Source organism: Lemur catta, chromosome 9, assembly GCF_020740605.2.
Source record: "Lemur catta isolate mLemCat1 chromosome 9, mLemCat1.pri, whole genome shotgun sequence".
In the NCBI taxonomy this organism is placed as follows: Eukaryota; Metazoa; Chordata; class Mammalia; order Primates; family Lemuridae; genus Lemur; species Lemur catta.
The window spans coordinates 33,323,566-33,344,198 of record NC_059136.1 but is presented as its reverse complement, the minus strand read 5'-3'; the positions used below and the strand labels follow the sequence as shown (position 1 = coordinate 33,344,198).

The 20,633-nt window shown below is 40.5% G+C and overlaps 1 protein-coding gene across 2 annotated transcripts in view; it reads right to left on the bottom strand.

Annotated features, from left to right (window-relative positions):
* ADCY8 (adenylate cyclase 8) overlaps nucleotides 1-20,633 on the bottom strand; it is a 216,352-nt gene that overhangs the window by 100,082 nt on the left and 95,637 nt on the right. For both annotated transcript variants that reach the window (XM_045560407.1, XM_045560408.1), the window contains exons 5-6: nucleotides 17,752-17,879; nucleotides 127-285 (exon numbers count right to left, since the gene is read on the bottom strand). In XM_045560407.1, coding sequence (XP_045416363.1) covers nucleotides 127-285; nucleotides 17,752-17,879 — 287 coding nt within the window. The remainder of the gene's footprint in view (nucleotides 1-126; nucleotides 286-17,751; nucleotides 17,880-20,633) is intronic.

Here is a 20,633-nt window from a genome sequence, read left to right as displayed (position 1 = left end):
TCTGGTCTCCCTCCAAATAGTTGCTTCTTAGATCTAAATCTCTGAATTCTGCACACAGGAAACACACTGTCACAAAGTGAGCAAATGACAACAGTTAATCAAGAAAGGGGCTTTGCTTTGGCTTACCCGGGGATTCCTCCAGATTCCAGTTTGTTTGCAATGTCCACATCCCAAGACCAGACATCAAACTGCCACTTCCTCAGTCCCAACACGCCGCATAGCACTGAGCCTGAGTGGATTCCAATCCGCATATCAACATCTTGCTTTGTCGTTGATCTCACATACCTGTTGACATAGGTAAACAGAGAGGCACATGCATAAATTAAGAGTAAGTATCCTTGGCCTCTGGCAGCAGTACCAGTCTTGCCTACCCATAAATTCAACTCTTACCCATTCAAATGCTACCTCTTCCATGAAGCCTTCTTGGGTTCTGTAATAACTGAAAGGATTCTCTTCTTCCTCTGAACACCCCTAGCCTTTTATTTTTACTTTTAAGGGGTCTTATAAACCTTCTCCCCAAACCTGCTATGTAACCTCTATCTCAGGGAATGGCACCAGCCTCTTTTTTCCACTCCGTGATGCATAAATTGGGGATAGATTATTGATTCTCTACTTCATTACACATTTTGTTTCCAACAAAAATTATAATTGTTTCTTTCTTGCTAGTCCTTCTGTGAACAAACTATTTCCAGCCACCATCATGCCTCAGTCTGGGGTTCATGTTTCAGCCCAACCTCCTTCCAGCCTATTCTGTTCATGGCTACCAGAGTCTGCTTCTAAACACAAATGTGACCTCATCACTCTTTTCTGACCTCCTACTCTCCGGAGCAGTAGTGTCTGTCACTGGGCAGAGCTGGGTCATCCACTGAGGTGCAGGAAGAAAATGTTAGAACTTCCATTCACAGCTTTTGTTATGTATCTTGAAAAAGCTTTACCAAAATTTGATATATGGGTTGACCTTAGCAAATGTACAGGGTCTGTCAGGCCATCTTCTGCCTGTAAGTATGGAGGAAGCATCTTGAGGAAAAAAGGGGGTTTCTGTCACTGAAAAATTTCCTACAGTCATATGCATCCCTTCTCCACTTTCAAAGTATTTGGAGCAACTTTAGTTTGTGATTAAATGATGTCATTTATATAGAAATTCAAATAGTAGAATATAATACTTTGAAATAACATAGGCAGAAAAATCTTCATTGCTGCAAAAAAAAAATGCAGTGATGTTACTTCAAAATGCTTAAAAAGAGTTGTCAAACTTAAAGATGAGTTATCCATTTTTCTTTGACAAAAAAGACAAGTGTTCCGAATTTGCTGGCTTTTTTTGTGATAATGGGTTGCCAGTAATACTCCCTCTAAGCATACATTTGGGAAAAAAAACACAAACGTGCTTAATTTGTTTCTTCAAACTCAAGATGACAGCTTAAGAATGAGTGAGAAAGTAACTGATTTTTAAAGAAATTGATGCTCTGAAGAGAGCATTTTGAAAATGGAAGTTTGGAAATGTTTCCATCTTTATGAGAATTTTGTTGTCAAACCTAAGTTATCTTCCATCACCTACCAAAATTATCAGAGCTGCACATTTGCTAACCTGTTTAAAAATCTTCTAAATGAGTTTTGGTGAGGTTTGAACCTATTTGTTGAAAATATAAAAATGTATTGGCTTCTAATGATGTTGTCAGAATAACTAAAAGATATCAAGGAAGAAAAACATTTACCAGACAGAATTACACAGAGCTTTGGCATAAGCGATTAGTGCCATGACAGCCAAGGAGGCGAGTCCCACCCAAGATCTGCCTGTGTTTATAACATATATATTTAGCTCTGATAGCCACTAAAGCCAGGTACAGAAATAAATTGAATTTGGAACCTGATCTTTACATTACTGTATCATAAACTATGGTGATTTTTTTAAAAAAAAGAATATGTTCAAACCCACTGCTCTAAGAAATAGTGAAAGCAGAGAGATTTTTGTACTGAAATTAAAAATACTTAAAAATATTATTTATTTCATCATTATCTTTTAAAATCCATATTTCATGTATATATGTGATAGCATGTATTTTTAAACATATGAAAATAGATAAAAATACACTTTTATTAGATTTTGCATGTCTTCATGTAGTTTTGTTGATAAAGATGGGGATCAAAATATTTAGATAGTTTGGCTTATAAGATAAAATGGAAAATTCCTAGTCTGGCATGCAAACTCCTTCATGTGCCTCAATTATCCCTCTCATTTCTCATGCGCACATCAGATCCCAGCCATCTTTGGACAAATCCTTGTCTGTACCCTGTGTTCCTTCTTTCCTCTCTGGACTCACAGTGCTCCCTTGGCTTGGAATGTTCATTGCCTCATTCAGCGGAAGGGTCCTACTCATTTTTTAGGGTGAAGCTTGGGTGTAACGTTGGCCAGGAAGCTGCCCTGATTTCTCAGTCTGGATTAGGTGCCCTTCCCTGTGTTCTCACTGCATCCTGGGTGAACAGTAATTAGGGTGCTTTCTTATAATCATGTTTCCTGTAAACTAACTGAGGGCAGGAATTTTGAATAACTACTTTTTATATACTTCTTTTAACACTGCATTGTGTGTGGTGCTTGATTTACACTCAATAGATGTTTACTGAGTAGGTGGGTAGGTAGATGGATGAGTGTTCAATAAACTCTATTAATATTCCTACATATCCAAGCTCCTTGATAAAGAGTGTAAGCCTCTCGAAGGCAATATTCCTGTCCGAGTCATCCTCGTCTCTTTCACAGCCTGCAGCATCGTGACTTTCGAACAGCAGGGCTGAAAACACCTCCCCCTTCTTTCAAAGAATATATGAATGAATGATTACCATTTTTATAGGAAAGTAAAGTTGAATTGCATTGAGAATATGGAAATGCTGAAATATATTAGATATTAGAAAGGCAAGCCATGAACATTAGAAGAAATGCTTGTAGTTAAAGAGTGAGGTGATTCTTGGCCCTGGTGAAGTTCCTAGTCTCTAGGTCATTGTTTGGACTTTAACTTTTAAGTTAAAAATATATGGAGCCCTATATCCAGTGACAACCAAAACCGTGGGGGGTCATTGGGAAAGAATCTAATAAGGCAAGAGAAGAAATAGCATCCAGGCCTTGAGAGGAGCATGTCAGTGTCTGATGCACTTTCCCAGTGAGCTTCTGTGAGGGGGATTATTGAGAGGGGTCATTTGTGCTGCCCACCAACTATGTCCACTACCGCAATATCCGGGCATAGAATAGGATTACACCTTCCAGCGTATTTGCTGTTATACGTGAGCAGAAGTAATATAGGCCACTTCTGGGCAGACGCTTTAAGAGCCTAATTAACTACGCTCCCTTTTAAAAATGTTCTCTCCTGCATCCACCACCAGTCAAGGAGCTCATGATGAAGCCTTCCTAACCAGGCTCCTTGACTGCGGATGAAGTATAGTGTATCCTGCTACCTCCCCATCCTCCCATAATGGACACAAAATGTGAAAAAAGTACATAAATCTTTGTCATTTTAAGCCACTGAGATATTTGGGGGATATTTGTACCTTAGCATAACCAGGGCTATCCTGACCGGTATAATCATCAGTCACAATTCACATTTTTCTTATTTTTCTATTACCTGGCCATCACTGAGGTGTGAGGGTTAATATCATGTACTCTAGTGCCAGACTGCTGTCACTCACTGCCGACATAGGTCATAGGGAAGATATTTTACTTTTCTATAGAGGCTTCAATCTCTACATCTATTAATATAAAATGTTAATAATAATAGCATTGTCAAATAAAAAAATTAAGTGAATCAACTTTCCCAGTGTAGAGAGTTTAGAATAGTGCCTGGCATACACTAAGGCCTACTTGGTTGCCTATCGTTTATGAGGGAACTGCAGCCCAGGAAAGTAAAGTAAAAGCCTTTTCTATGGCCATAGGCCCGGTAAGCAGGATTCTAGGACTAAATTGGCACTTCTGTGTTTTTAAACCCCACAGTCTTTTGCAACATAGGCACGGCACCTGGCAGGTGATTCTGGGCACATAGCTTAATCTGACCCTGAGTTGCAACTGCAGCCGTAGAACAAGGCTCTACCTGATTGCTGCACTCACAGAGCTGTTGTGGGCCCCAAAGGAGATAATGGATGTTAAAGCGCTTTGCCAACTAATTGTGAGGGACTATTAAACAGCACAGGGTGCTAATGTCATTAGGCAATTAACATTATACAGGGAATGCACTAGAGCATCTTAATGAAAAGACATTTAGATGTTTTTGTTCCCCTCTACAAAACAAAAATCATAACAAGAAGACTTAAAATATCTTAACCGTGCTGCTTATTTTTTTCCCTTTCATTTTGTTATGTCTGGGATTTGACATAAATAAAAGATAAGAATGAAACTATGTAAAAGTAATTAATAATTTACAGACATTGATCCTCTTTGGAAAGGCTGCCCCGTGGTAGCAGAGAACCACAAACACATGTATTTCAAGATCAGTTCTTAAGGGGGGGACCTTTGAGCATTCTTGAAGCTGAAACGGAGGCAATTCTGCTCTGAGTTGCAAGTCTTGTTCCTTTCTTCCAGAGCAGAGCCCCAGGGATGTTTTTTTTCCTGTGCCCAAACAGCCACAAATTAAGAGAAAATGACTGCAGATCACCTGCATTATCAACATTTGCACCTTCTCTTTCTTCTCCGTACACTCTGAGGTTCTAGAGAGCAGGGATGCCACTCCTCATTTCCACTTAGCGCAACACGGAGCACACAGGCATAGTCAGTTCCCGAAGGTGTTTAATGGACAAAGCTCAATGGCTTTCTTGTTTCACAGGCCTGTGGCTATCCCCGGATGGGTCTAAGAGTCCCAGAGGAACCACTTAAGATGCCTTGGGACCTGCCAGTTGGGGAGGGGAGCAAACAGTCTCCTTTCAAATAGAGCAGGTCTACTCTCTGTTTTTCATGGTGGGCTTCCACTTAAGATTTCTTTTAAATAAAAAAACACACCGAATAATCATTATTATTATTTTGCAGCTCCAGATAGCTGGGGACAAATACTGCAATAATTAACAAGCAAACAATTGAAGACTATTTCTTTTAATTGAACTATTAAGGAGGAATGTTACAGTTATATGGTAAAAGATAAAGAATCTTCGAATTTTTCTTTCAATTTATATGCTACAAAGGGTTCTTTTTTAGCCAATTAATCAATCTATAGAAATTGCTGGAGGAATGACAGGAAGCATAATCCAGTAGCAGTCATTGTTCTATAAATTAGACTCTTAACACTGTCAAACAAATGGATGAGCAAAGAGATCTAACTTCAGTGGAATAGCAGTTTGGTGCTGTGGGATGAAGAACATCCAACTTCTCAGGTTTGGGATCAGATATAGGAATTCTGGTGCTGACCGTACCACCTGCTACTGTGGGAGCTGGAGCAAATTGCATATGTTTCCCTAACATCAGGGAGACACAGAGTCTGCATGAAGGCAGGCCTGGATCTGAGGTCTGGCTTCTCCACTTTCTAGCTGTGGATCTCGGGCTAGTGGCTTTAGTCTCAGGCTCTCAGTTTCCTAAGGTGCATGAGCAAGACAACTGGTCCTGTGTAGGGTTGTTAGGATGGTTCGTAAAATGATGCATGTAAACACTTAGCCTGGTGCATATTGAACTCGCAAAAATAGTAGCTACTGCTAATTTTTATTAGTTATAATAACTTTCAATTACACAGGTTGAATCCTACCAATAGAAAACTTATGAATTTGTCACTCCACCTACCCTTTCCTGTTGAAACTGTGCTGGCACCCACTCTATTTACATAGAAATAGCTTCAACCAACTAATTTAGTACATCCACTGGGCCGGTGTCAGGCATAACCTGGTCTAAATGGGAGGATCTAACTTACGACATAGTCAGAACTGATGGGCCTGCAGTTATCTGGGAGAAATGGTGCCCTTGAACATTCCAGAAAAAAAACGAAAGGCAAGGGAGTTAGTTAAGGAGGTGAGCTATGTTCTTGTGCTGGGTGTTTTGTGCAGATGTGCAGTCGAATCTTCACAATAATCCAGTGTATAATGACCAGTACCATTTACAAATGAGGAAACTGAGTCACAAGAAGTACATCGCTTTAGGTCATAAAGCTATAGATGGAATAGCTGGAATTTCACCCCAGGTATGTGAGCCTAAACCCACTGGTCTATTTTTATTATCCTGCATGGCTTCTTTTAAAAACAGGTACAAAAAATAAATACACGGTCTGGGTGTTGTGGCTCATGTCTGTAATCCTAGCACTTTGGGAGGCTGAGGTGGGAGGATCACTTGAGGCCAGAGGTTTGAGAACAGCATGGGCAACATAGTGAGACCCTGTCTCTATAAAAATAAAAATAAAAACATTAGCCAGGCATGGTGGTGCATGGCTGTCGTCCCAGCTATGTGGGAGGCTAAGGCAGGAGGATCACTTGAGCCCAGGAGTTCTAGGCTGCAGTGAGCTATGATTGCACCACTGCACACTACAGCCTGGGTGACAGAGTAAGATCCTGTCTCTAAAAAAAAAAAAAAAAGAAAAGAAAAGAAAAGAAAAAAGAATACACAGACTGCTGTAGTATTCTGAGCTTGCTCAGCCCAATAAATATGTGGATAACACAGTCTCTACAAATTAATGTGCAAAGCCAGTGGTCTTGGCCTCCTTTCTGTAGATCTCCTGAGTTCACTGAGGGCAATAGGCCACCTTACAAAACACAGGGTCCATTTGCTTTCCAAAAAGTTTGAAAGCGACCATGCTTATACTAGCAAGGAAATTGTGATTTCACAAAGCGCTTCTGAATTCATGCTCTCACTGTGACAGCCACAGTCATTCTGTGAGGTAGATACCTATAAGTAGTATAAATTCCCATTTTACAGATGAGGGAACTGAGGCTCTGAGAGAATTAAGGTATACGTATTACCTCTCCCATGTCAGGCCTTTTACCTTCATAATCTCATTTCATTCTCACAACCACCCTGTGCTACATATGTAGCTCATTCATTCATTCTTTCAACAGGTATCTGTTGAAGAACTCTATAGACATAAGCAGTGACCCAAATATACAAACCATTTTGTACATTCATGGAACTTTCATTGGGGTGGTTTATTCCCATTTTACAGATAAGGAAGCCAGAGCCCAGAGAGGTTAAGCCACTTGCCCAAAGTCACACAGGTGGTAATGCCAGACTCCAACCTGGATGCTGTTTGGACATTACCGTTGTGTGCACTCCCTTCAACATTAAACTCCTGCTTCTGGCAGTGGAAAAGTAATGGGGGAAGATCCGACCTAGCATTCCTATTGAAAACCAAGGCAGATCTAGGGAGAGAAAATCAAGAGCAATGATCCAGCCATTCATCACGCAGAGTTGCTGAAGATGAGCAGGATGCAGAGCCTGCCTCCCTTGCACCCTGAATCTCAGAACAGCGAGAGACCGAGTCAGGGCAGTTGCGTGCCAAGTCAGCATTTCCTTGTTGTGCCAGCTCCGGGGAAGGGGGAGTTCTGGATGTTTTAGGACAGTTTCTCTCCTGAAATTGCATTAACTCAGAGCTGGGAGAGGCTCCATTCAAAACCCCAAACATTCTGGGTTGGAGACATAGTTTCTTTTAAATACAACTGGAATGTTTTATGGAGTTATCACAATTTTCAAGATACCCTGGTTAATACTTATGGATAAAAAAATTTTTGATTCTCCGATTTTGCGTGTGTCTTAGCTCAGGCTGCCGTAACAAAATATGATAGACCGTGTGGCGTGAACAAGAGAAATTTATTGCTCACAGTTCTGGAGGCGGAAAGTATGGGATCAGGGTGCCAGCGTGGCCAGGTTCTGGTGATAGGCCTCTTCCTGGTACGCAGATGGCTGTGTTCTCACTGCGTCCTCGTATGGTGGAAGGAGAGAGAGAGAGCACCAGCAAGCTCTCTGCTGTGTCTTCTTATCAGAGCACTAATGCCATCATGAAGCCTCACCCTCATGACCTCATCTAACCCTAATTAGCTCCCAAGGGCCTCATCTCCAGATACCATCACATTTGTGGTTAGGGCTTCAACATATGAATTTTGAGGGGACAAAATTCAGTCCATAGCCGTGTGATTTATTAAATAAGGTAGTAAAACCTATTTTAAAAAAATCATCTTATATTTTTAATTTTATTTATTTATTTGTAATTGAATAATCATCTTTGTTTTCAGTTTATCTATTTCATACTGAGTTTTTAAAATAACAGCTTAATTGAGATATAATTCATATAACATATAATTTCCCTTTTTAAGGGATACCATTAAGTGGTTCTTAGTATATTCACAGAGTTGTGCCACCATTATCATTAATTCCAGTACATTTTCAACACCCCCCAAAAGAAACCCTGTACCCATGAGCAGGCATTTCACATCTCCTCCTCCTCCCAGCCCTTGGCAGTTACAAATCTGCTTTCTATTTCTATGGATTTGCCTATATTGGACATTTCATGTAAACAGAATTGTACAGTATGTTATCTTTTGTGTCTAGATTTTTTCATTTAGCTAAATGTTTTCAAGGTTCATTTACGCTATAGCAATATCAGTTCTTCATTCCTTTTTGTGGCTGAATAATATTCCATTGCATGGAGTACTACATTTTGTTTATCCATTTATCTATTGATGGGCATTTGGGTTGTTTCTACCTTTTGACTATAGTGCTGCTGTGAAAATTCATGTACAGGTTTTTTGGTGGGCATGTGTTTTCATTTCTCTTGGCTATATATCTAGGAGTGCAATTGCTGGGTTATATGGTAATTTTTTATAAATTTCAGAATATTACAGGGGTACAAACGATTTGGTTACATAAATTGCATTTGTACCATGCCCATCCCCCAGATAGTGTGCATTGTACCTGTTAGGTATGATTTTACCCATCCCTTCCTCCCTCTTCCCACCTGCTTGATTTCCCATGAATGTTATTTCCATATATGCATATAGGTGTTGATCGATTAGTTCCAATTTAGTGGTGAGTACATGTGGTGTTTGTTTTTCCATTCTTGTGATAGATAGTTCACTAAGAAGAATGGTCTCGAGTTTCATCCAGAATAGTACAAGAGGTATTAGTTCACCATTTTTTATGGCTGAGTAATACTCCATGGTATACATATGCCACATTTTATTAATCCACCCATATATTCACGGGCACTTGGGCACTTGTTTCCACATCTTTGCAATTGTAAATTGTGCTGCTATAAACATTTGAGTGTAGGTATCTTTCTTATAGAATGTCTTTTTTCCCTTGGGGTAAATACTCAGTAGTGGGATTGCTGGATCAAATGGTAGTTCTACTTGTAGCTCTTTGAGGTATTTCCATACTACTTTCCATAGAGATTGTACTATAATAGTTTGTAGTCCCACAAGCAGTGTATGAGTGTTCCTATCTCTCCGCATTTATGCCAAAATTTGTTGTTTTGGAACTTTTCAATAAAAGCCATTTTCACTGGAATTAAGTGATATCTCATTGTGGTTTTGATGCATTTACCTGATGATTAGAGGTGTTGAACATTTTTTCATATGTTTGTTGGCCATTAGTCTATCTTCTTTTGAAAACTTTCTATTCATGTCCTTTGCCCACTTTTTAATAGGGTTGTTAGATTTTTTCTTGCTGATTTGCTTGAGTTCCTTATAGATTCTGGTTATCAGCCCTTTATTGGATATATAGCATACAAATATTTTCTCCCATTCTGTAGGTTGTCTATTTAATCTAATGATAGTTTCCTTGGCTGTGCAGAAGCTTTTTAATTTGATCAGGTCTCATTTATTTATTTTTTTGTTGCTGTGATTGCTTTTGGGGTCTTCTTTCATATTATATATTTTATAAAGTATATTTTTATTATAATAGATTATTCCCCTCTTAATTAATCTTATACATTATTTAATACTTTTTGCTTCCTATCAATAAAAATAAGCATAATTTTATGATAAAAACTGAGATATCAACTTAGGACTGTGTGAGAGATTTAGCTCACAAAATTATTATAGGGTATATGGAGCAAAAAGTTTGCAGATTACTGTTCTAAAGAGCTAGAATCAAACTCCTCCATTGGACCACTTCTAATCCAATGTTACAGAAAGTGTGTATCACAAATTATATTCCACAAAACAAGTCCTATTAGATGTTCCATGAAGAGAGTTCTCTGTTTAAACAAAGATTTGTGGGACCAGGCAGTATCTCTTTCCGAACTGGGACAGTGATTTAACCCTAGCCCTCATCCAGCCGTCTTGCTGGCTTCTAACATGGCCTAGACATGTAGTCCCTGGCTCATGTATAGAGTATGGGGAGTCCTGGTTGACAATGTGTGCATATATTATTTAATTTAATTAATTTACATGTGCATACATATGTATATACACACATATGATATATGTTGTGATGGGCTATAGCCAGGTCAGCTGTAGGGACATAGGTACAGTGAGAGCTAGAACAAGGCTCTAACTGCGTGAACAGAATTTCTATGTAATAGGGTTCATCTCTGAGTGCCCATGTGACCCTCTCCCATCCTGGAAAAGACCAAGTGCAGAGATTAAGGGTTGGACACGGGGTTGTGCTGCTAAATGTTTAACAACTGTCTCTCTGGGAAAATAAGATCCTGATTTGTAGTGTTTGTCAATTTCTGTGGTGTAAATATTCTGATCATGGCTGGTGTCAAGTTCCCAGCTTGATGTCAAGTGGCTCACACAATTCCTGCAAGTTTAACAATTAGTTGGCGTTTGCAAACAGGCAGGAGCTGGCCTCAGCATATCACTTGGATTATGACTTGGCAGATTCCTCTCTCTGTGTGGGCAGCTGAGACCAATGCAACTCACTTGGGGCTCTGGAACAGAGAGAGGCACCGCAGACCCAGCCCACTTCCTGTGTCCTCACAGCTCTGTACCTCGGTGTGCTGCTTGGTTCTGCGAGGGCAGTGAGCCGAAGCCAACTCAACCATCCCCTCAATATTTAAACCTGCATTAGCCCTTGTGATCTGGCCTCCCATTTTATTATCACCATTTCTCTGAGGAGGAAGTTGACTCTCAACAAGTTTAAGATTCTTGGAAGTAGAATGTGAACGAGTTCCCCTGAGTTCCAAATCCTAAGCATTTTCCATTATATCACACGGCCTCTTACCAGAAGCAACACTGGGTTAATGTGAGCACTGTGATGTGTGAATGGAGTGAGCAATCACCAAAGAGTGTGCCAGGGACACTGGGGAGAGCCTTCCATTTAGGGCCAAAATATACACTCATCCAAGGACACTCATGGGATACAGCTCCATCAGAGGTGGGGTCCCTGGCATTTAGAAGGGAAAGACAGCTCTGGTCATGCAAAGCCCAGTGCTCCCAAACCTCCAAAGGCCCCGGCCACCTATCCAATGAAGTGAAAATGTGTTTGCTATTTTTTGACAGCTGCCCTAACTCATTTCCACATATTCTAACTCTGTGCTTTTGCAGATGTTGTCACCTAGGAGAGGGAAGAACATTGTGACAGTTAATTTTATGTGTCAACTTGGTTAGGCCATGGCATCCAGATATTTGGTCAAATGCCCATCTAGATGTTGCTGTGAAGGTATTTTTTAGATGAGACGAACATTTCAATTAGTAGACTTTAAGGAAATAAGATTACTTGCCATGTAATACCCTGCACCACCCTGGGACTTTGCAGAGAGTCTCCATTAACAAGAAAACTCTCACCAGATGTAGTCCCTCGACCTTGGATTTAACCTCCAGAACTGTAAGAAATAAATTCATTTTCTTTATAAATTACCCAGTTTCAGGTATTCTGTTACAAGCAACATACAATGGACTAATACAGATGAACATGGCTCAGGGCCTTTGCTCGGCCACATGCAAGCTATGTGTCATTGTTCAGAAGTTTTCCATCCTATCAGAGCTTCAGTTTCATCTGAAAATTGTTCCTCACAAGGTTGTTGGTATTAAGTGAAGTAAGTTAGGAAGATTATTTAGTAAGTGCATGGCACATTGACTGAACAATCAATATTAGCTTTGTCAACTATTACTAAATATATTCAATTTTTAGCATTATAAATAATTTTGCAAAAAAAGATCCTGATCTATGTAGTGAAACCACTCTAACTGCTACATTTTTAAGAGGAGTGTGGACTTATGAATGCTGTATTTAATGATGTTTTGGGACAGGGTGAGAAAGGAGGCTTTAGGGGGAAATAAAGATAAACAGAGAGAGAGAGAGAGTAAAAGAGAGAGAGAAGGAAAGAAGGAGGAAGAAGAAGGGAAGGAGGAAGGAAGGAACAGAGAGGGAAAGAAAGAAAAAAGAAAGCACAAGAGAGAGAGAGAAAGTAAAAGGAAGGGAGGCTGACAGGCAGGCTTGGGCATTCTTGCCTCAAGTGAGGGAAAGAAACATAATTCTTGTTTTTCATTCTTTGTCCTGCCATATTGCTTGTCAGGGGAACCCTGTCACAAGGATTAAGACCTTTGCTCTAATTAACTGTTGGGGACAAACCAGTTCCTACTTGGCATTCTGGTGTCATTCCTATGACTTTTTAGCAACTGCCCTGAAAAGACAAGGCTCCACAATTTTCATTAAGATTCATCAAGGACACTTTTTATAGATCATTAATAAAGCTATTGCTTAGAACAGAGCCCAGTGTCAACTCTGGCATCTTCTCAGCTATCACAGACTCCCCAGAATAGACACAGGGTGCGTGAAGAGAAGCCACCTGGAGCCACTTTTCAATCTATGTAATAGAAACTATTACATAAACCTAATTTAATTAATTTAATTTTATGAACAGACACACATGAGATGGTATTAAATGATTCACTGGAAAAATGATATATTCAACCTCTTTTTCTGCTATTAATCTTTTAGCTAATATCATGTTTCTAAAATCAAGTATGTTTGGTGAAATGAACTTACTATGAGGCTCTTTTGATTGGGATTTATTATCTTGTTATTCTTGGATGTTTACTGATGTTTTATTCCCTCAACATCACTTCTGCTAATGTTTTAAGGATGTATGTGGGATCTCCTAAGCTATGCATTGATCCTTTGGGTACCAATGGCAGATTTCAGGCACCAGAAGCAATGGCACAAGTCTGGAGTTGGGAGGTTGGGTACCATAATGATTAAGTTGTTTTCACATCTTTGCAATTGTGAATTGTGCTGCTATAAACATTTGAGTGCAAAAGTCTTTATTATAGAATGTCTTTTGTTCCTTTGGGTTGATGCCCATAGTGGGATTGTTGGATCAAATGCTAGTTCTACTTTTAGTTCTTTGAAGTATCACAAGAATGGAAAAACAAGGACCACATATACTCACCATCAAATTAGTACTAATTGATTAACACTTATGTGCACATATAGAAGTAATATTCATCGGGTGTCGGGCAGGTGGGAGAGAGGAGGAGGGGATGGGTATATTCACACCTAATGGGTGAGGTGTGCACGGTCTGGGGATGGGCACACTTGTACCGCTGACTTGGGTGGGGCAATGGCAATATATGTAACCTAAACATTTGTACCCCTGTAATATTCTGAATTAAAAAAAATAAAATCATATACAAATAATTTATTTTTATAAAAATAAAACTTAGAGAAATATGTAACAAAATGCTAATAATGAATGGCTCTTGGGACATAATTATGGTTGATTTTTCTCCTGTTTATTTTCTAATTTCTCTACAAAGAATATATATTACTTCTGTAAGAGGGAAAATAAAAATTATTAACATCTAAAAAAATCACAATACATGCAATCTAATATTATGTATATTTCTAGACTTCATAGCTTCTATTGAGTTTTCAAATTGGAACAAGTAATTTTGAGGCTAAATAAAAGAATGCATCTTGTGTAAATGATAGATGGTTACGATTATTAACTTTTTTTTTTTTTTTTTGAGACAGAGTCTCACTCTGTTGCCCAGGCTAGAGTGAGTGCCGTGGCATCATCCTAGCTCACAGCAACCTCAAACTCCTGGGCTTAAGCGATCCTACTGCCTCAGCCTCCCGAGTAGCTGGGACTACAGGCATGTGCCACCATGCCCGGCTAATTTTTTCTACATATATTTTTAGTTGGCCAGATAATTTCTTTCTATTTTTTGTTAGTAGAGACGGGGTCTCGCTCTTGCTCAGGCTGGTCTCGAACTCCTGAGCTCCAGCGATCCGCCCGCCTCGGCCTCCCAGAGTGCTAGGATTATAGGCGTGAGCCACCGCGCCCGGCCCAATTATTAACTTTTTGATAAAGCTATGTAATTGGGATTATTTTTTACATGCATTAAGATGCAAATATTTTCTGCCAGCCATTCCTGAGAGTACAATCGTTGACAATAAGACTGGAAACTCTAGAAGTCTGAGCCAACTGCAATCAAAGTTTGCCTAATTTCAGAGCTCCTGTTTATTCTTCTGTGCCATGATTTCTTGCTAACTAGAAGAATTAATGCTGGACCTCAAGTTACCTACATTATAATCAAGGAGTTGTTTGGGTATTAATAGACTCTGACTCATGCAGTTAAAAAATATGCTCCTGAATTGTCTTACCCTGGTGAAATAAAAGCAGCTCTTAATAAACTAACAAAAGAGAAAGCCCTTGAGTCATCTTGACCTATCCAAATTTCATTTCTCATTGTCCAACTCCAAAACTCTGGAAAGGAGACCTTAAATTGGATAAAATGGTCAGGATGGATAAGGTCTTCTCTAGAAAGAGAAATGATAATACTCTAAGTATCTTAAAACATTTTGATTACAGATATTCATTTATAATGCAGTGTTATCTCTGCAACTTATCTTTTGCTTAAGGTCAAGCTACAAACTCCTATGGAATGTCTGTAGAAAGTTTTACTACTTAAACTTGATTTTTCACAAGGTCATAAATCACAGATTTTCAGAACTGGAAGAGACTTCAGAGCTGTCTGATCTGATTTCCTTATTTTGTAGGCAATAAATCCATGTGATCTCCCTAAAGGACATCCATGGACAAAGACCCGCTGGTTTTGCTACTTTTAAGTAGCAAAATTTTGCTACTTAAACTCAATTTTTTACATGGTTATAAATCACAAATTTTCAGAACTTGAAGAGACTTCAGAGCTGTCTGATCTGATTTCCTTATTTTGTAGGCAATAAATCCAAGTCATCTCCCTAAAGGACACACATGGACAAAGGTCCCCTGGTGACATGTTTGTCACTGTATTCTAGCACAGTGTCTGACACATGGTGGGGCTCAACAAACACTTGTTGACAGACCTACTGATTGACAAAATAAGGTGTACACACCTAATCGGTTGTAGAGATATCCAGTCTTTTGGGTGTCAGTACCATTGATTCCCTTGACACCAGTTAAAACATTATCACAATTCATCCTAGTTTTCTGGGCAAAATTCCCAAGTGTCCAAATTAATAGTCAGAAAGCATCTGCAACCTTTTCCATTTACCAAAGGGGAACTCCGGCTCCTCTCTCCACAGTCCCTAAAGGAGACAACTTTTAAATCTCTACAGAAGACAGGGCAATAGCAGAGACATTAGCAGTCTCTTTATTCATCTACCTACTTGTTATTAGGGTGATGAAGGGTTTGGTTTCCATTAGACACCTCATAGGAAAGTACCATACATTGTCATCTCACCTGCTTATCTCCTAAGTCCTCTGTTTGGCTTTATGGGAGACTTTCAGAGAATTCTCACAAATGGGGCATGAGAATTGTGAAATTGCTTTCAAATACTTTTCCTTCCCATGAGGACAGATGGCACCAAAAGATGTGACAATTGAATATTTTGCTTAAGATATGATAGAGGTCTACATGTGCCTCTCCAAAGGGAGGCTGCTGTCACTATGGCACATGATTTCTGCTGACGGAAAGGTACTAAAAGGATTTAGAAGATTCCTAGCCTCCTTGGCCCTCACTGGAACAGTAATCTGGCAGTTTTTACAGAGGCCTGGATGCAGGCAGAATTCTTCTGGACCCACCCCCATCACCAAGCTGGCCAGCCAGAGCCAGGGCAGTGGCCTAACGCAGGGCTGGGATTCCTGGCCAGATAAGGCTTAGAAGTATATTAGATACAGCACAAAGGGAGAGAGAAGGTCTCTAGAGTGTTTCTGTCTGCTGATCTTCAAATTCCTTTTCTTTTGAATGAAAGAGTAAAAATATGATCTTGTCCAAACAAGAAAGAAATTCAAAATTTCGGCCTTAACACACCTAGACCCATGGCCTCTGGGTCCTGCCTGACTGTCCACTGCCCTGTGTTCTCCCTGAAGGGCTCTTGCTGCTCCTTTGCTGGAGCAATTGCATGCCCAGCTCACTGGGTGCAGAGTCCAGCAGAAGGCCCTGCAGTTCTCCCACAGCACCCAGTGTGAAAAGACTGTGAGTGACCATCTTTGTTATTTAACTTCCACTTTGAGGGGTTGTGCCCCTATTGCCAGCTGTCCATGAAAGCATTCTTTCAACAAAATATAGTCTTCGTCGGGGGACTTTCATGCTAACTTCTGGGAGAATGTGATTTTCCCTAGTCAGTTTCCTTTGGGGAAAATAGGGTTGTCTATGAAAATATCTTTTACTGTGGTCTAAGTGGGACTTTGCAATGAAAAGTTCAAAATTGTAAAGCCACGTTTTGAGAAAGTTTCTATTGCAATAATTTTTCCCTGCTCGTATCCCACCTTAAAGAACTTGTTCTAAACGCAATGTTTTTCAAGGCTAGCTGTACATTCAGCTCATGGGAGAAGCATACAAAATCCCACGCTCTACCCTAGACCAATTAAGTCTCATATTTTGGGGCTACCACCCAGGAACACACACACACATATAGTAATATACATGTAGTAATATATACACATGTATTACTATATAAGAAGGAATTCTGCGTGTGTATTCTCTCGTTACTGCCTTTGCTGTGGTTGTGTGAGGATGGGACACTGAGGCTCTGCAACCAATTTGGAACCCTGAGGAGAGTTCTGACAATACTGAACTTCTACTCCAAAGCCATACACAGTCTGGTTCCAGAGTCCTCAGCCCCAATAACTTTGTCTCCCTTGATCAAGCCTCTATTTGTCAGATATGCTGACCAAAGACAAAAGCACTTGCCACATACCCATGAAGCGAACTCTGGTGGCAGTCCTTTAATGATTTCCTGTTGCCTTTAGGATAAAGTACAACCCTATAACACGGCTGAGAAGGTCCTGCATGCCCTGGCTGCTCCTAGTACAGTCCATTTGTCACCACCTCTTCCACCCCCGGCCTTACCAGCTGCCACTGCAGCACATCCTGATTTCTGCACATGTCCAATCTCTCTTCAAAGCTCTTCTCTCTACCTCCAGGATCCTGTTGATGTCCACCCACCTTTCAGGAAGCAGCTTAGACATCTCCATTCTGGAAAGCCTTCTCCAACATCCCAAATTGAATTAACTGTTCCTCCTCTGTTCCCCCAAGCACCTGGATTTATTTGATTTATGACAAAGCTTATTATGCCTCACTGAAACTGTGTATGTGTTCATCTCCCCTTCTGCACTGTAACCTCCCTGAAGGCAAGGGCTATGCTCATCTCGTTCCTTGCTGCAGCTCCACCAGCACATTTATAATAGAAACTTGTAGCACAAATAATTAAAAGTGAGGTATAGTTAGAAAATAAGGAAGCTAACAGCTGCACTGATTTATCTGAGAGAACCAATGGGCGTGTAGTTTTTGTGAAATAAATCAAAGGCTCTGCCTTTCACCATCTACACGAGGTACCACAAAGGCTAGGTGGGGCCGTGTGTCTTCCTCATCACGCACTCGGAAGGCTCAGGCGGTAAGGAGGAGATCACAAATTACCTGATGGTTTTGATCATGCTGAGGCCCATTTCGACACAGCAGTGGGCATGGTCCTGGCGGGGCTCAGGAAGTCCGGAAACGCAGTAGTAGCAGTCCCCCAGGATTTTAATACGCAGGCAGTGATGCTCCTGGAAGGAACAGAGTGGGAGGGAAAGGACTGTGTCAGCAGAAGGATCGGTTCTTCAGAAAGGCTTGGGAAAGAAGTGAGCAGCATCAGGTGGTCTGCACCTTGGAGCCAGGAGCACCTACCTTTGAAATGCACTTCCCCTATCTTCCCAGGAAATCAGGGGTACACCCAAAACGGGGTTTGAAGGGCCCAGAGGTGGAGAGGAATCATGGAGAAAACTGGATTTTGAGCTCAAATGCTACATGGCTGCTTTACACTAGCTCTATGACCTGTACACCCATCACTTGGACAGGCCTGGCAAAGAGTGTCCAAAGTGTTCCCCTGGGAATCCAGACCCCAGCAAAGCAATGACTTTCTTCTCAGAACATGTCTGTGAAATAACAGCTTTTAGCAGTCTTTAGCTTAAACATAAGCACTTAAAAATATAAATCACTTAGGGATGCCTATCATTTCAACTCTATTTTAAGTTCCTTTCCAACTAGGATATTAGCACCTTAAGAAGAGGGGCTATGTATTATACATTCTTTTATTCATTTATTAATTCATGTACTTGTTCACTGGAAACACAAAAACATCTATAACAAGTCAAGAATTTTCCCTGACACAAAAATGATTAATAGTAGCCCCTATTATACACTGTATATTAAACAGAGTTAATCTTTACAACAATCCTATGAGGTACAATTTTTATCTTCATTTCATAGGTGAGAAGTAGGACAGTTGTTAGTTTGGTGGATTCCCAATCTCGAGGACACAATTCTTACAAAGTTCAAAGAGCACCAAGCATCCAGGAAATGGAGCATGCCTTTACATTGGATGGGAAGCAGCCAGATGTTTCAGGTTTTAGAGGAAAGAACTTGAGGCAGGATAGCATGAGGACTAAGAGTTCTGGCTTAGGAGTCACACAGCACAGGATCAAATCCCAGACAACACCCCATCCCCCATCTTTGCCATGAATGTTTGGGTAAATTACTTATCCTTTGAGTTTCAGCTGCCTCATCTGTAAAATGGGGATAATAATAGGCCCTGTCTCATTGTGTGATTGTGAAGATTAGGTGAGATGATATATGTGAAGGCTTAGTGTAGGGTCTGGCAGATGGAGCACTAAATTAATGTCACCTCTCTCTATGCTGACTTGGACTTCGGGTTTAGCTCCTTCGTGTATATTTCTGATCATGGACAGGAGACTTTTCCTTTTGGTTTCCTTGTATGGGTTGTTGGGACAGAATGATCTCTGAGATGCCTTCTAGATCTGAAGTCCTAGGGGTTTATGGCTCTATGGCTGGGTGGACGTGGGCTTCTCCTAGGGAAGACAGGGCAGGAGAAGGGGAGTTGTCGACAGGAAAGGGCCCACTGACAGACCAGCAGCACAGCTGATGCCCTTGCAGTGCTGAGCTGTAAGGCACTGTGCTGGTTTCCTAATCTCATTGGGAGTTGGACCATTATGTTTGGGTACCAAATGAATCAAATCACCTTCCCAATAAAAACCAAATATCAGACAGGAAAAAGAGAATCAGAACTGGCTCTGGTGCCTCTCCATCTGGATCAGATCTCTGGGGCCTTGCCGACCTTCCCAAATGGGCACAGATGCAATCTTAGATCTCTGACAGCATGCACAGCTACCCCAGGATCATTTATAGGAGCTTAGGGTTTCTATCTTCAATTTAGCTAATTTTGCAAGAGAGCTGATAATGCCGTCTGATTAGTCAATAAAAAAAAGTTCAAGGCCTTCAGTTGTTCCCTCTAAGACCTCTGGAGTACCTTGGGCAGAATGGAACTTAGCGAGTACCTTGCCCATTGGTCCTAGCAGTGCCCAGATTTGTGGGGCCATTATAAAAAAATCAGAGGGTCTGGGGGACTGTTGTGGGGTACAATTTATTTTATTTTGCCAAAGAAGTATGAAAAAAACATCAACAAACACGAAAAAACAACCCAAATTTTATCTACTATTCCCATCACTTACAAAAACAATGGTATTTTCAACACCAACAAAAGTAGAAAGACATTCTCAGAAGGAAGGAAACTTCTCTACTTAAATAAATTTAACATTACAAAAACTCACTACCTTGTTCCTATCTTTTTTTTTTAGTCTCATGCCTATAAGTTAAAATTTCCCAATTTTTGTCTGTGAAGGAGAATTTGAGAGCCAGTGTTCTAATGCCTTATTCTGATTTGCAGATTTGAACACTGAGGTGGGAAGGCAGAGGTTGGTGATTTCATCTACAAACAGTCTTTTCGGGGCAGAGCTTGGTGTGAGAGACTCAGGCTGATGGCAGCCTGGTGCTGTCAGATGCAGGTGCATGGACCTGCCTCCCTGTTGGCTATGGGAGGGCTGAGGGAAAGAGGGAGAACAGAAAATGCTTTGGTCTTAGAACCAGACATCTACTTTCCAATCAAATTTACCAGCTTAAGACCTTGGATAAGGCACTGAGGCCACTGTATGTGGGCTTCAATTCCCCCTATGTGACAAGTGCCAAAATAATCCATCTTGTCCTTAGTACATAACGGAGTAAGCATGGTCATCACTTAGCAATGACAAAAACAACTGACACCTGGAAGTAGCCTTCTCAGTGTTCAGCCTGCTGCTCCTTATCTTTTCTTCTTGAGCCTCACAATAAAACCCTGAACACTGCAGGCCAAGTAGAGGTCATGTCTGTTTTATAGATATGAAAATCTCAGTATGAGAGAAAGGAAAAACTTCCTGTGCCACAGAGGAGCTGGCCAAAAGTCACAGTCTGGCCTGGATGTTCTACTC